The sequence below is a fragment of the Nyctereutes procyonoides genome, unplaced genomic scaffold, assembly GCF_905146905.1.
Source record: "Nyctereutes procyonoides isolate TBG_1078 unplaced genomic scaffold, NYPRO_anot_genome, whole genome shotgun sequence".
Classification (NCBI taxonomy): domain Eukaryota; kingdom Metazoa; phylum Chordata; class Mammalia; order Carnivora; family Canidae; genus Nyctereutes; species Nyctereutes procyonoides.
In genome coordinates, this window is record NW_026575048.1 from 19,300,317 (window position 1) to 19,316,198 (window position 15,882).

Sequence of the window (15,882 nt, forward strand, 5' to 3'; positions counted from 1 at the left end):
CTGTCACACATTAACCTCTCAGTGATGAAAAGATCACATCTATTTTCTCATTAATCCTCACAATAGTCCTCAAACTAGGAACGGAGGGGTGGATGGATGAGAGAACCAAATCTTGGAGAAGTTTAGAGACTTGCCTAAGGTCACAGAGACAGCTAGAGCCAGGGAGGTAGTGCCACAGCTTCCCACCCCCAAGCCCAGAGGGCCCCCCCAGTAGCAGTAAGCTTCAGCAAATGTCTGGCTGGCCGTTGGACATATTAAAAAGAAAACCACAGGCCCAAAATGGCATCACTTAGGCCAAGTCACCAAACCGGGGGCTCACCTAACTGCAGTTTCAACCTCCCCCAGAAATGTAAATCTAATTCCTCTATCAGGAATTTTCTGACTAGCACCAATCTGGTAATCTGTCACATGGGCCTTTCCCATTTGCCTCCCACCAGCACCCAACATGCAAACACGCACAATGTGTGCAAAGGCAAACATCACCCACTCCCACCCCAAAGATTAGGCAATCAGGGTAAGACACACCCCCCCACCCCCACCCCCCGCTTTTCCTTCTAAGAGAGCCACCTTGCCCTGAACAATCCTTTCATTTGCTAATAACTTTCTTGCCCAGCCCTCCTTCCTATAAAAATCTTCCATCTTGTCTCACTCCTCTGAGCTTCCTTCTACTTGCTAGATGGGATGCTTCTGGACTCTTGAATCACTTAATAAAGCCAATTACATCTTCAGATTTTACCCAGTTGGGTGTTATGCTATATGTTGGCAAATTGAACATAAATAAATAAATAAATAATCGATTAATTAATTAATTTACCCAGGTGAATTTTTGTCCTTTAACAGAGGGGAGCTCCTGCAGCCTTCCCTTTCAGACCCTCGGGGGACAAGGAAGGGCACGTTTTCTGTCCATTCCCAATGTGTCCTATGAATTATACTGCCGCGCGGTCACATGGAAACCAGTCTCTCCAATCAATATATGCTGCTCTTGTTTGGAGGGATGCGGATTTTTATTCACCCAGTGGACATTCAAAGTCAGAGTCAGGTGTGAAACTTTGCAAGGTTTTATTTCCTGACTACAGGCAGCTTTAGGAGGCTGACTACCGGGCTGCCCCCCACGGCCTGGGCGAGGAGCACATCCGGGGCTGGGGGCGGGGGGCAGGAGGGCAGGAGGGCAGGAGGGCAGGAGGCAGCAGGAGGGGGTCCTTCCGCCTTCCGTGGACTTCCTGGGAAGAGAAGCCTCTGGCCCCGCTGCCCGCGCCCTCACTGGCCCTTCTTGTGGGCGTTCTTGATGATGGCGTTTTTGAACAGCGTCACCAGGGGCGTCTGGCTCCTCTCCGAGCTCATGAAGCCGCCGTAGCGCTTGTCCTTGGGCGGGCTGCCCCAGCGGAAGTGCTCCATCTTATAGGGCCCGTCGTCCTTCTTCTCGGCCGCCCCGGCCTCCGCCACCAGGCCGTACTCCAGGTCGGCCAGCGCCGCCACGCCCGCGGCCGGGCCCTCGGGGCCGAGCGCCGGCTCCGGCCGCTGCCCGGCCAGCTCCCTCTTGAACTCGACGGGGAAGGCCTCGGCCGACTCGTCCTCAGCGCCGTTGGGGTACACCTTCACGGGGCGCCGCTTCTTGCCCACCGGCTTGCCCCAGCGGAAGTGCTCCATGGAGTAGGAGCGCTTGCCCTCTTGCAGGCCGAGCTCGCCACCGTCGCCGCGGGGCCCCGGGCCGCCCGCGGGCAGCGGGGCTTGGCCTCCGCCCGCCGCCACCTCCTCTTCCTCGCGCTTCTGGCCCGCGCTGCCATTGCGGCGGCCAAACCGGTCCCAGCGGAAGTGGCCCATGACGTACTTCCGGGGGTTCTCAGCCAGCGGCTGCTCGTCGCCGTTGCCGTTGCCGGGGAGCACGGGCGTCTCGGCCGAGAGGTCGGGCTTGCAGGCCCGGATGCACGCCTGCGGGGAGGGCCGCGAGCCAGAGGGTTAGGGCCGCCGGGCCCTGCGCCCCGCCCCCCACGCCTGCGCGTGCGCCCTGTGCGCCCGCGGCCCTCAGCACGTGCGGGCGGGACCGAGGGCCGCCGAGCACCCGCTCGAGGACCCCGCTCGAGGACGCCTGCCCTCCCCGCCCAGCTGGCGCCCGCGGACGTCTAAGACTCGGCTTGAGCATCACCCCTTTTGTCCCCTGGACCCCTTGGTTCTCCTTCCTGGCAGCTACGACAATCCCCACCCCTCCCCTGCCATCCAGCGGTTTACTTATCCCAGGGCTTTTGCGAGCAGGGTCAGCAGCTTCCCGGAATACCCAGGATGCATAGGAATTGATCAATAAATGGTAAATGGGTGGTAGCTGTTTGCACTCAATCAACACTGAATAAATTGAATAAATAAGTATGGTTCAGTTAGAGTCTGGGAGGGGCATTGGGCTGAAATTTGGGGGAGAGGCTATTCAGGTGGAAGAAATAGAAGTCTGGCCTCTAGAGCCTGTGTTTTCAATAATGCCTCAACCTCACCCCAGTGATCTGCACACCTAACTCATTGGCACACCCCCCGCCATCTCCCTGTACCATGCCTCAAAAATGTTTCCTATGCCATCTGGCACTTTGTTTCTTTCAAGTCTTTTGAGCTGATCCTGTGCTTTTCCCAGTCAGTGAGCTTTGGGAGGGAGCAGTTCACTTCCCTGTTACCTCATTCTGACTGGAGGGAAGGGTAAACAGCCACGATTATTTCCATTGCTTCAGTCACGGGGCCTATGTCTCTGCTTTCTGTAAGCAGACAACTCCACTATGGTACACATTTGCCTGGAGAAATGACCTATAGGCTGCAACCTTGAGTTTTTAGTTACGTGGGACTGCAAAGGAGGAAACAGAAGGATCCCATCCACTCTGTTGAGTTGGGAATTTCATACTCCAGGGATTTAGAATCATGACACTGCAGAATATTAACAGTGGAAAGTGAAAACTATCTCATACTCCTCTCCCCTGGACACATAACAGGGGGCTCAGAGAGGCGAAGTTTCACAACTCTTTGGTGGGAGAGAAGGGGCTAGAACCCATGGGCTCTGACCGTGGCCACTGCTCCTTCCCTAGTGGACTCTCAACAGGAGAGGCTATGCAGTGGGTGTCTCTAATCAAAAGTCTCTTGCGTCTCTCTCTGAACTGGAATGGACATAACTCCCTGGGCTTTTTCTTTCTGTTTTATATTGTACATGACCCCTGCTCCATGTTTTTAAATTCTCTCTCTTCACCTTAACTGAAGCACACAAATGTAATGACGTGCATTCCACCCTCACCAGGCAGATGCTGGCAGCAGGATGGAACTCAGTCACTGATACTGGCAGTGTGTCTTTGCGTCCTTAACCTGGTGTAATTTTTCATTTAGAGCTCCCAATACACACACACACACACACACACACACACACACACAAAATTCCAGCCTGGCACAAAGGGTCTTTACATGCTTCTGGAAAGGCTTCAAAAGATCAGTCTTCCAGAAGAAGCATGAGACATTTGGGACCAGTTAGAGGAAAATGGCACCTGGGTTTTTCCTTCTCCTTGTACAGAATTCTAGGGAATGAAAATGTCAAGTGATACAAAGTTATTTGAAAGGGAATAAAATGCTAAAGGATTGAAAATGTAGAATCAATAGAGGGAACAATTATTATTACTGTTACTATCATTATTATCTTAATGGCAATATCTCTAAATAGCTTAAAGGGAGTGGGTCTTCATACAAGAAGACAGGGTAGGAAGATAATCAAGTAGAAATTGTGGACGAGACTCATCTCCCCGAAGCTTCTCTCTCTCCTTAGCTCAATTCTGACTTCACCCTAGAGATCTGTTCCTACCCTGCGCTGAGTTACCAGATCTCTGGAAATGAATTTCCTCTTCCCTGCACCCCTTTCTTTTGTGCTGTCCCAGTCCCAGCCCCAGTCCCAGCCAGTGCCCAAATCCAGATGGCGGCCAGAGCCCACATACCAGCAGGTTACTTTCCGTGGTGAGGTCCTGACACTGGCTGCTCTCCAGGCACCAGCCACTCACTTCCACAGAGGCCTGAAGCAGCAAGGCCAGCAGCAGGGCCCCTGGGCGGCTGTAGCATGATCTCGGCATCTTCCAGGCAGGCTGAGGCTCTGCAGAGGCAAACAAGATTGGTGGGACCCCTGCGAGGAGCAGAACAATGTTGGCCACTGACCAGGAAGGACTGTGAGCCAATATTAACAACACACTCACTTGTGGAGCTCGAGGCTTTTTGAGGACAGGGGCAGTTCAAGGAGAAGTTTGGTATGAGTTGTGGTGGGGAGAAGGGGAGCGGGACCTGGGTAATCTATGCACAATTTCCACTTTGTCTCCTGTAAAAATCAGACCCCAAAGGATGTTAGGGCTGGAAGCTATTTTAGGGATCATTTGGTACAGTCTCTTATTTGAGAAATGGGGAAACTGAGGCCCAGGGACAGAGAATAACTTGGGTGTTCATGACAAGTTCTACTGTTATCCTAAACTTTCCCATGTCACCACCTTCATGCAGCATAGTTCTAACATTCCAGATCCAAGGAGTAACTTGGGAAAGACAAGGGATTCTGAAATTCCTGCTCAAGATGGTCTATCCTCCTCCTCATCCCCTAGGATCCTATCATTCTTTGGAAACTCCTGTGTCCTATGAATAGTAGGTTTACATAAAAGCAAATAAAACCTCTGGCCAATTTGGTCAAAACCTCAGCCAACCTAATTTGATGTCCTGTACAGAAATCACTTAGACAATCACTATCTCTCAGATTCCTGCAGCTTTGAAGAGATTTATTTTTAAAGCAGACCCCCATTCTCTTAAAATTGGCTCATCGTCTAAATACATTCCATATTGGACCTCCTCTTTTTCTCTGAGTCTCTCATAGTCTGAAATAGCCGGAGTGGAAGATGCTATAAGTGTAGAAGGGAAGGAGATGGACACACAAAAGAGAAGGGAAATACCCCCCCCCCATTGTGAACACCCACCAAAGACACTTTTGGAGAAGTCAGAAAGCACCTCCCAGCAGAAGCTGAAGTCAAGAGGTCAGGATGCAGTAAAGAAGGGAGCACTGATCTGCCCTTCACCCTTGCGCCCCACACTTTCCCCAGCCTTCCACCTATCCCATGGTCATTTCCCCCCTCACCCAGGTCAGCTTCTTTTGTGATTAGCTCACAACCAACCCACAATCATTTTACATTTCAGAAGAACTTCTCAACCAACTGCAGAAAGAAATCTAATTAGATGAGAAAAGTAATTCACATTAAGGTGTGGATGACTAATTTTCTTATCTGTCCTAATGGACATTTGCATTTTTAAATGTTTGCCAAAAAGAAATCTCCTATTCGTGGAGGGGGGGGGCAAATCTTTTTTATAGAAAAGGCTTTGGAAATGAAAGTTCTCTCTGGCTCTCATTGTCTAGTTCAGAAAGCCATTTCCTTTTCTTTGTCCCACCCCCACTCCTTCCCCCCAAAGCTGAGCCAGCTCTGGGCTCCCTTCTTGAATGATTGCCAGGCACAACCTGAGTGTCTTCAGAGCAGCCATTAGGTGGCGCTGGCAGCCAGTCAGCTGGCTGAAGGGGCAACCAGGAGAACATTTGATCAACCTGATGTCCAGTATTTTTTTTTAAGATTTTATTTATTTATTCATGAGAGACACAGAGAGAAAGGCAGAGACATAAGCAGAGGGAGAAGCAGACTCCCCGCAGGGACTCGATCCTTGGACCCAGGATCACACCTTGAGCCGAAGGCAGATGCTCCACCACTGAGCCACCCAGGTGCCCCTTGATGTCTGAGTCTTGACCAGGGGTAAGCTGCCCCCACTGTAGCATTTTGATGCTCCAGTTCAAAATTGGAGCCCAAACTTGGTGGGCAAAGGAATTTAGATTAAAGCTCTGATGGGGTGCCTGGGTGGTTCAGTCTGTTAAGCATCTGGCTCAGGTCATAATCTCAAGGTTCTGAGCAGGGATCCTGTTTCTTCCTCTGCCTCTCTCTGCCACTCCCCCTGCTTGTGCTCTGTTTGTGTGTGTGTGTCAAATAAATAAAATCTTAATAAAAAAAAAGCTCTGAGATTATACAAACATCTGGGTCAGAAAAATGTGAGATTTACAAGAGAGGCAGAAAAATGGTCGTTACATATCACCGTGGGCAAGTGTAAAATAACATTAGTAGAGAAAAAGTAAAATCATACAGATCTGCCAGTCACTTCAATTATACTTCAATTCTCCTCAAGGCTGGCCATTCTGGGATGATTTCCATTTTCTTAAAACCTACCTCATGATTTCAGGCCTTCCTGAGAAGCCCCAGAGAGCATTTCTCCTCTCTCTACTGCACTGGCTGTGTCATACAACATAATAACATTCACGCTGCCCTCCCTCTCAGAGTTCCATTCTACTGCTAAAAAGTCAGTTTCCTGAAAGCAGCTTGATTTCTTTTTGCTTATGTGTATTTTCTATTTTTCTATAATGAACAAATATTATCTTGTGTCATTTTTTTTTACAAGCAATAAAGTAACGAAGAAATGTCAGATGTCATGCTTTTGTAGGTAGGGATAGTGTTATATACAATTTAATAATTGAAAGCCTTGGGAAAATAAATAGAAATTTATGATTTACTAATCTTGACATTAACTTTAAACAGAACTACTTTTATGAGAACTTCATATGTGTAGGCAAATTCTCTTTGAGCTAAACAAAATATTGTTTATCAGTCTAAAACTGCACACTGGTCATGCCCTTCTGTAAAGATTAGAGGAGCAGAGGTGCAGAGTTTTCTCCTTTCACCATGATACACGTGCATCAAGTCCTAAAACAAAAGTGCCAAAGGAATATTAAGTCATTAAATAAGGTTTAATCTGTGCATATGTTCACAAGTGACAAAATAAATGCACTTGTGCTTTCCTTGGCTTCTTCCAGCCGTCTGTGAGAACCACCACCTTTCCCTTTATACACGAAAAATTGGGGGGATCCAAATGCCCTGCAGACTCTTCCTCCTTCATTGGAAATCTCCATCAACTAAGCCTCCAACAGCTCAAAGGGTTGTTTCCACCCTGCAGTCTAGGGTCTTCAGGATAGAGGTCCACTCTGCGGTCCCATTGAGGGCACCCAGAGGGTGTTCAGAACCTTGGACAGTTCCCACACGGGGCCACCTCTTTTTAACCCCAGCTGGGTCTTAGAGACCCGCCTCTGCATCCAGACACCTCAGGTGCCCTAAAGTGGGCAGAGAAAGGAGGATTCAGGGGTCTGAATCCAAAGAAGTCTGGAATGCAGGGATTTTATTGTAACTTCTAGCCCTTGTTCTCTTGCTCTCATTTCCAACGTTAATTTGCTCTACAGCATATGGTATCTTTTAAGAAAAGAAAATCGAGAGGAAGAGGAACCAAAAGACGGGGCTTTACCGAGATCTCCCCCCAGAAGGCGGTAGGAGTCTCAGGGGTCTTAGCAGCCCGACTCCCCGGGAAAGACACGGCCGCCGGCTCCTGGAAGGGACCGCTTTCAGCGTCGCAGCCGCTCGCCCACCACCCCGAGGCTTCCCGCGCCGCGCTCAGGACAGAAAGTTTTCAAGGAACTCAGGACCGCAGCAGCCAAAGGCGCCTCGAGTCAGCGATCGGAGCCGGGCGAGATCATCCCGAGGCCCAGGGGCAGGGGGTTTCGGGGTAAGAGCGAGGTTCGGCGCCGCTGCGCCCTTACCTGTTGCAGAGACGCTGCGCTCTGGGCGACTCCCGCTGCGCTGGGCGAGGATGCTCGGCGGCCTCGTCAGGTCACTTTTCTTCCTTTCTCCTCCGCCGCCGCCTGGTCCCAGTCGCTCTCCTCGGTCCTTATATACCTGCGGGGCTCGCCCGGGTGGGCAACGGGCGTGAACTTCCTGGCAGCGTAACAAGCAACTCCCCCGACCGTGAGAAGGGGGGTCATGGGGCTCAGGAGGGAGGTTTACAGGTAAGGGCTAGCGAAAGGGCAGAAGTGCCCGGAAAGGGGGCCGGGTCTCTACCCCGCAGGCTGGAATTAACACTGCCCTGCTGAAGGGTGCACCTGGCAGCTATCAGGAGAGAACTTAATTAAGGATGGTGTTGGGTCTCCAGTTAGGACGAGCAGGTGGCTTAGCACCCCGGTGTGGGGTAGGCCTGGAGCTCTGGCTGAGGTCTTTGAGGAGAGGGTGAAGTTACTTGTGTGCGTGCTTGGTCTGGCATCAGCCTCATTCACACTTGGAGGTAAATATTCCGCAAAGGGGAGTGTGTCTGTAATGCCTCAGATTTCCCCATCCTTTGGAAACTGTGGTGAAGATGTCATGGGGAATCACAACCCCTCTGCCTCAGGTTAGCAGAGTAGGTTGGTGGGAACCAGGGAGGTAGGGAGGGGAGCAGAAAAGGTCAGGGGGCACTCACCTGAGGCCCAGGGAAGGTTGCCTTCTTGGAGGTGTGAAGGCAAGTTGCACTGCCAAGCCTGGGGCCTAGGCCAGAGCAGGCTCCTTCCTGTGCTCCAGACCCCAAGGAAAAGGTGCTGTTAACCTTCTACTACTAATGGGGAGGGGAATGGGGTACTCTATGGAGAACAGCTGAAGTACTTTCCCTGTGGTCTACCTTAACCTGGAGTAAAGAAGAAACAAATTGTGAGAGGCGGGGGTGGGAGGGAGTGTTAGAACAAAACTGAACTTCAGATCAAGGTGCTTGTTTTATTTATTTGTTTGCTTGTTTATGTGCTCATTTTAGTCTGCCAATTGCAGCTTTCTTTATTCCCAGTCAGATGTTCTTTGGATTCCAACACTCCTGTGAGAATTCTTGGTTGGTGACATTGGCTTTATAGTCCACAATCCTTTCCTTTTGGGATACAGGAGAAATCTAAGCTCCTAAACAGTAAACAAGATTGTTTATCACTTGACCTTGCCCTGAGTCTCAAGGGTCACCTCCCACCTGTCCATCTTACATCCTGGCACTTCAACCATCCACAACATTCCTTTTTTTTTTTTTAAGTTCTATTTATTTTATTTATTCATGAGAGACACAGAGAGAGCAGCAGAGACACAGGCAGAGGGAGAAGCAAGCTCCCTGCAGGGAGCCCGATGCAGGACTCCATCCCAGGACCCCAGGATTATGACCTGAGCCAAAGGCAGACGCTCAACCACTGAGCCACCCAGATCCCCCTCCAATATTATTTCCTTAAGAGACTTTTTCCTTAGTCAGATACTTTATTGCTTTTTCCCCAGTCTGATGTTTTACATCTTCTTGAGAGATTTCTTATAATGACATAATTTTCTTAACAGAATATAGAATGGTGTCAGATGATAATATGATTTTTCCCCTTTACTGGGATAATGTGATGAATAGCATTGTTGATTTTTAGTGTTACACCTACCATGTATTACTGGATTGAGCCTAATTTATTATGATATGTTATCATTATGTAACACTGAGTTCAATTTGCTAATCTTTTATTTAAGATGTTGTATCTGTGTTTATGACATTAGCCTGTAATTTTCCTTTCTTATAGAATTCTTCTTAGATTTTGGTGTCAAAATTAGGCTGTCCTCATAAAACAAGCTGGAAATCTCTATCCCCCATCTCCTCTAGTTTAATAATTTGGTACAATTCATATGCAATGATATTTATCTCTTCCCTAAATGTTTGAGATAATTCGTCAGTGATACCACATTTGTTTATTTCTTGAATGGCTTTGAATCAGTTTCAATCACTTGATTAGCGCTATTCTAATAATCTATTCTTCTTGTGTCAATTTGAATAAGGTGCAATTTTTTTAAGATTTATTTATTTATTCATGAGAAACACAGAGAGAGATGCAGAGACACAGGCAGAGGGAGAAGCAGGCTCCATGCAGGGAGCCCAACGTGGGACTCGATCCTGGGTCTCCAGGATCACACCCTGGGCCAAAGGCGGCGCTAAACCGCTGAGTCCCCCGGACTGCCCAATTTTTTAATTTATTTAATTAATTAAATTAAGTTAATTGGCTTAAAATTGTTTACTATATCTTCTTATTATCCTCTTAGCATCTATGGAATCTATAATTATGGTCTCCTTTCATCTCTGTTGTTGGTAATTTATGTCATCTCTCCTTTCCTCTTGATTAGTTTCTTAGGAGTTATTCAATTTTATTAGTGTTTTTAAAGAATCAATTTTAGTTTCATTGATTTTCTCTATTGCACAAAAGTACACTTTTATCTACTTCTGAAATTTCCAGTTATTATTTTTTGCTTTCTAATTCCTAATTATCTATTCTTCTTTTATCCTTCTTTTTTTTTTTTAAGTAGGCTCAACACACATTATGGAGCCCAACATGGGGCTTGAACTCACAACACTGAGATCAAGACCTGAGCTGAGATCAAGAGTTGAAGGCTTAGGGTGCTGGGTGGCTCAGTTAGTTAGGCATCTGACTCTTTTTTTTTTTTTATTTATTTATGATAGTCACACACACACACACAGAGAGAGAGAGAGGCAGAGACATAGGCAGAGGGAGAACCAGGCTCCATGCACCGGGAGCCCGACGTGGGATTCGATCCCGGGTCTCCAGGATCGCGCCCTGTGCCAAAGGCAGGCGCCAAACCGCTGCGCCACCCAGGGATCCCCTTTTTTTTTTTTTTTTTTTTTTTTTTTTATTTAGGCATCTGACTCTTGATTTCAGTTCAGGTCTTGGTCTCAGGATCATGAGATTGAGCCCCAAGTTGGCTCCTCGCTGAGCATGGAGCCTGCTAAGATTTTTCTCTGCATCTCCCTCTGCCCCTCCCCACCCTACCTGCTCTCTCTCTCTCTCTCTCTCTCTGAAAAAAAAAAAGTTTTAGAAAGAGTAACATTCAACCAACTGAGCCACCTAGGTGCCACTCCTTTTTATCCTCTTGAGTTAGACACTAAATGAATGCTTTTTCTTCGATAATTGATATTCAACCTTTATTCTTCTTGATATATGTATTTGCAGCTATAAATTTCTTCTTTTTTTTTATAAAATTGTACTTTTTTATTTGAGAGAGAGAGAATGTGTAAGTGGGGAGGATGGGGAGGGACAAGCAGACTCTGCACTGAGCACAGAAGCCCTATATGGGGCCAGATCTCACCAACCTGAGATCACAACCTGATCAGGAGTTGGTCACCTAACTGACTAAGCCACCCAGGGGCCCCTATGAATTTATTTTAAAGTATGGCTTTAGGGCAGCCCCAGTGGCTTAGCGGTTTAGCACCGCCTTCAGCCCAGGGTGTGATCCTGGAGACCCAGGATCGAGTCCCATGTCGGGCATTCCTGCATGGAGCCTGCTTCTCCCTCTCCTTCTGCCTATGTCTGTGTCTCTCTCTCTCTCTCTCATGAATAAATAAATAAAATCTTTAAAAAAATAAGTAAAGTATGGCTTTGGTTTCATCCTGCAAGTTTTGCTATGTTGTATTTCTACTTCCATTTAGTTTTAAATATTTTCTTATTTTCCTTAAGATATCTGGATTGAAAAAAAAAGATATCTGGATTGACCTATGGGTTATTAAAAAGTGTTTTGCTTAACTTCCAAACATTGGGGATTTTCTAGTTATGTTTTGAAACTAATGTTTAGACTGATTCCCCTGTGGTCAAAGACCATGCTCTATTTTATTTCAGTCCTTTGAAGTTAGTGTACATGTGTGGAGCTGCTTAATAGATGACCATATGGCCCATGTTTTTTTTTAAGATTTTATTTATTTATTCATGAAAGACACAGAGAAAGAGAGAGTCAGAGACACAGGCAGAGGGAGAAGCAGGCTCCATGCAGGAAGCCAGTTGTGGGATTCAATCCTGGAACTCCAGGATCACGCCCTGGTGTGAAGGCAGGCACTAAACCACTGAGCCACCCAGGAATCCCCTGGCCCGTTTTGATTAATGTCTCATACGCAGTTCAAAACATGTATTTTATGGTTTCTTAAATATTCTATATCCTTTCTGATTATTCGTTATCTTATTTTATGTTACTAATAGACGTATGTTTTAAAATCTCCTCATGGGCAGCCCTGGTGGCTCAGTGGTTTAGCGCTGCCTTCAGCCCAGGGCCTGATCCTGGAGACCCAGGATCAAGTCCCATGTCGGGCTCACTGCTTGGAGCCTGCTTCTCCCTCTACCTGTGTCTCTGCCCCTTTCTCTCTCTCTCTCTCTCTCTCTCTCTGGAATAAATAAAATACTTAAAAAAATAAAAATAAAATCTCCTCATTATTTTTGTAGATTCATCTACTTCTCTCTTTAGTCCTGGCATAAAAACAACTCTTTCTATAAATCTAATGGTGACTGTGGGGCGGTGGTGGAGAGTAATATAGGGTTAAGGATAAAGAGAGTAGAAAGATACTAGGGCATCACTACATGCTGATGGGAATAATCTAGTGGAGAGGGGGAAATTGATGCTACAGATGAGAGGGGAGAAACTGAATAATCCAAGCCTTTGGTATTAGCAAGATGGGATTTAGGAAGAACCGGACCTTAGAACAGTGAAAGGTCTTCCTCTTCCACAGCAGTAGTGAAGGAGGAGGAGGAGATGCAGACACAAGTAAACTTGTAAGATAAGCTATCGCAAGATGAGTGGATTTCTGTCTGAACCAAAGCCTTTACCTTTGAACCCAGCATTTCCTGGGAATTATCCTCAGAAAATCATCTAACAGTTACACTAAATACTATTCAAGACTATTCATATGAATTGTTTACGTTAGCAATAAAATGAAATAAACTGAACATCTATAGTAGGGTATAATTCTAAAGGCATATAATGGAATACTTGGAAGCATTTCAAAATAACAATGTAGATATTAATTTCTAGACATAAAAATGGCCACTATGTGTTGTTAAGTGAAAGAAATACAATAAGATAATGGTATAAATAGAGATAGGAATTGAGATAAAGATTAAAGATATTGAAGTGTTGTCTGTAGTGGTTGTTCTGGTTATCTAACACTATATTACAAACCACTCCCAAAACATAGTGGTTTGAAACAACACTTATTTTGCTTATAAATCTGCAGTATGACCAGCATGTCCCTGCCCCACTTGGCATCAGCTTGGACTGGCATCTATTATGATTGAAATCACTCCTTCACATGACTGGTTCCTGGGCTGGAGAAACTCAACAGCTGAGGACAAGAAGAGGTGGGACTCCTCAGACACCCCTTTCTGTCTCTATGTAGCCTTGCCATGTGATCTCTTGCAGCTGGACTGCCTACACAAAGCTCAGGCCTTCCAAGCATGCATCTGGAGGCAGGTTGCTCTGCCAAGTAGAGGCAGTGGGTGGTCAGTAAGGGCTTCTCAGAGAAGTGAATGCTGACTTGGGCTGAGCCATGATACAGTGGATCAACAAGATGAAGAAAGAAAAGGCAATCCAGGCAGAGGGAACAGCATGTGTGAAGAGCTTAAGGCAGGAGAAATCTGATTATGTTCCTGAGATGCTAGGTGCATGTGGTAGAGGGAGAGAGAGAATACTGGAAAGAGTCAGAAGTAGGAGGAGAGGAAGTAGAGGACCATTTTGGGATTGAGTCAGAGGAGCAATAGGACCAGGTTTCTGTGGCAGAGAGGAGGGAGCCTGGAGACAGCAAGGGATGATCAGAAGTCCAGTGCTCTGCTCCAGGGCCTGGAGACCAGTCCAGCCAGGAGTGAGAGCAGGGAGGGGGAAGATGAAACAAAGGTAAATTTATGAAATATTAAAGAGGCAGCATCAGTGTCGAGGAAGGAGCCAAGGACGCCCCCTGTCTAAGGTAGGTGTGGCTACATGGATGGCCCCATATGGTGCCATGGTTAAGGGCACAGCTCTGAAGCCAGACAGACTCCCTGGGCCCTTCACTCAACCACTGCTGAGCTGTGAGCCTCTGAGCAAATTCCCAACTTCTCCATACTTAGTAGGCCCATCCGTGAGATGAGGGAAGTGGTTGTACTAACCCATGTGGCTATCATGTGGCTGAAATAAGATAATACATGCAAAGACCTTAGAGCAGAGCCTGGCTGCTAGTTAGCCCTGTAGAGAGCTAGCCCTTGTCCTTATCATTATAGAAGCTCTGGCCCAGGAGAGCCCAATCTGGAGTGGAAAAAAGAGTGGGAGGGAGGGAAGGAGGGAGGGAAAGAAGAGGGAGCAGACACAGGGTCTTTGGACAGAGTAGGTGAGGGTTCCTTAAGGGACGTTGAGTGTGAGGACCCCGGGACAAGGTGACGCACCCACACCTGGCTGGAGGCAAAGGGCCAGGGCTACTCTCGTCATTCCAGATTTTCACCTTTAAGGGTTTAATTGAAAAAGCAAAATGTCACCAGGGTGTGAGTGCGTTACATAGACAGGTGCAGAGCTGGCCTCCCGGGGAGAGGGAAGAGCTGAGAGGACAGCAACAAGGATGGGTACCTGGGAGCCCAACAGGGGAGGGACGCACAAGGAAGGTGGCCTTGCCCTGAGCCTAGGGGCTGAGGCAGAGGGGCACATTTCTCTGGGAGAAGAGGAGACTCCAGGGATCCCTGGGTGGCGCAGCGGTTTGGCGCCTGCCTTTGGCCCAGGGCGTGATCCTGGAGACCCAGGATCGAATCCCACATCGGGCTCCCGGTGCATGGAGCCTGCTTCTCCCTCTGCCTGTGTCTCTGCCTCTCTCTCTGTGTGTGTGACTATCATAAATAAATAAAAATTTAAAAAAAAAAAAAAAAAGAAGAGGAGACTCCAGCGGGAGGCCAGGGAGCAAAACCCTGACAGGCCCCAGGCCCACCAGTCTTATGCTTCAGAAAGGAGGGTCCATGAGAAGGTTACACCAGGGTGGATGGGGTGACCAGGGCTTTGGGCACACTCTGCCCCAGGAGTGGAGGAGGGAAGGGAGGGCAAGGGAAGGAGAGAGACTGGGAGGAAGGGCCATTAAAGGGCCATGGTCATGCCTTAGCTCTGACTTGATGCAAAGTTTGGGGGGAGAGAATTTGGGCAGGATTTAGTGGGGCCCTGGGGCTGGGGGCAGATTGGGAGAACAAGGGAGAGGTTCGGGGATGGGGAATAGCTGAGACACCCTGACTCTGAAGCAACTACTGTCCCATCTGCTCTTGGCCCCAAACCAGGCACCCAGTGGGTGCTCACATAGGGCTTATTAGGCTGCCTGGTATGGTGGGGAAAGTGCTGGCTTGGAGTGCCCAGATTTACTTCTATCACTCATTCACTCAACAAATGGTTCTTAACCCCTATGTGTGCCTAGACAGACCTTCTCTCGTGGGGAATTCAGCTTTAGGAAAACTGCAAATAAACTAGTCGATGTTAACCTTAAAAACAGACGCTGCCAGTTATTTTGCCAGCAAAAGATGGATTTATTTGGGAATTAAAAAAAAGAATTGCAATCCAGAACAAACAAGCTGCAGCAAACCATAGACAAGTCTGCAGAACATAGGAGAGCCATACTTTTTAAGGTGAAAAGGGTAAGTTGGGAAGGCTGTTACGAATTAACAGTAATTCATACTGTTCATGAGCCAACTGGGAGTTTGAAATGCTGGCTTTTCCTTGGTGGAGCTGTGACCCTGGGCAATGAGGAAAGCTTCTCTTCCTCCAGCTGGAGTAGTAGAGGAGTGTCCTGTGCAAAGTCAAGTCTAGATAAGGTCAAGTCCATCTCTTCCTGTTGGGTCTGCAATTGGCTACGACTGGTAGGGCAGTACAGCTCCCCCTGCTGAAACCTCATTTAACTCCATTTAAGTGAGGCTTCCCATTACTAATGTTCACATTAATAAATAATTACAAACTGTGGTGAATATCATGAAGGAAACAGTGGGAGAGAGGAGGGGAAAACTTCTTAGCAGAATCAACAGACATGCAAAAGCCCTGGGGCAGAGAAGATAAGAGCCTTCCAGAAGCTGCTCCAGTGGGAGCAAGGGGAAAAGAGTAACTCTTGGAACGAAGGAACCTGAGGGGAAAGGTCTTTTTTTTTTTTAATAAATTTATTTTTTATTGGTATTCAATTTGCCAACATATAGAATAA

General features: G+C 47.5%; 1 protein-coding gene across 1 annotated transcript; it reads right to left on the reverse strand.

Annotated features, from left to right (window-relative positions):
* Positions 1 to 1,204: 1,204 nt before the first annotated feature.
* On the reverse strand, positions 1,205 to 4,076 carry POMC (proopiomelanocortin). The gene is made up of 2 exons (XM_055327635.1): positions 3,945 to 4,076; positions 1,205 to 1,929 (listed from the first exon to the last, which is right to left on the reverse strand). Exons 1-2 carry the CDS (start codon positions 4,074 to 4,076, stop codon positions 1,258 to 1,260), a joined length of 804 nt encoding a protein of 267 aa, XP_055183610.1. The 3' UTR covers positions 1,205 to 1,257.
* Between the last annotated feature and the right edge of the window lie 11,806 nt (positions 4,077 to 15,882).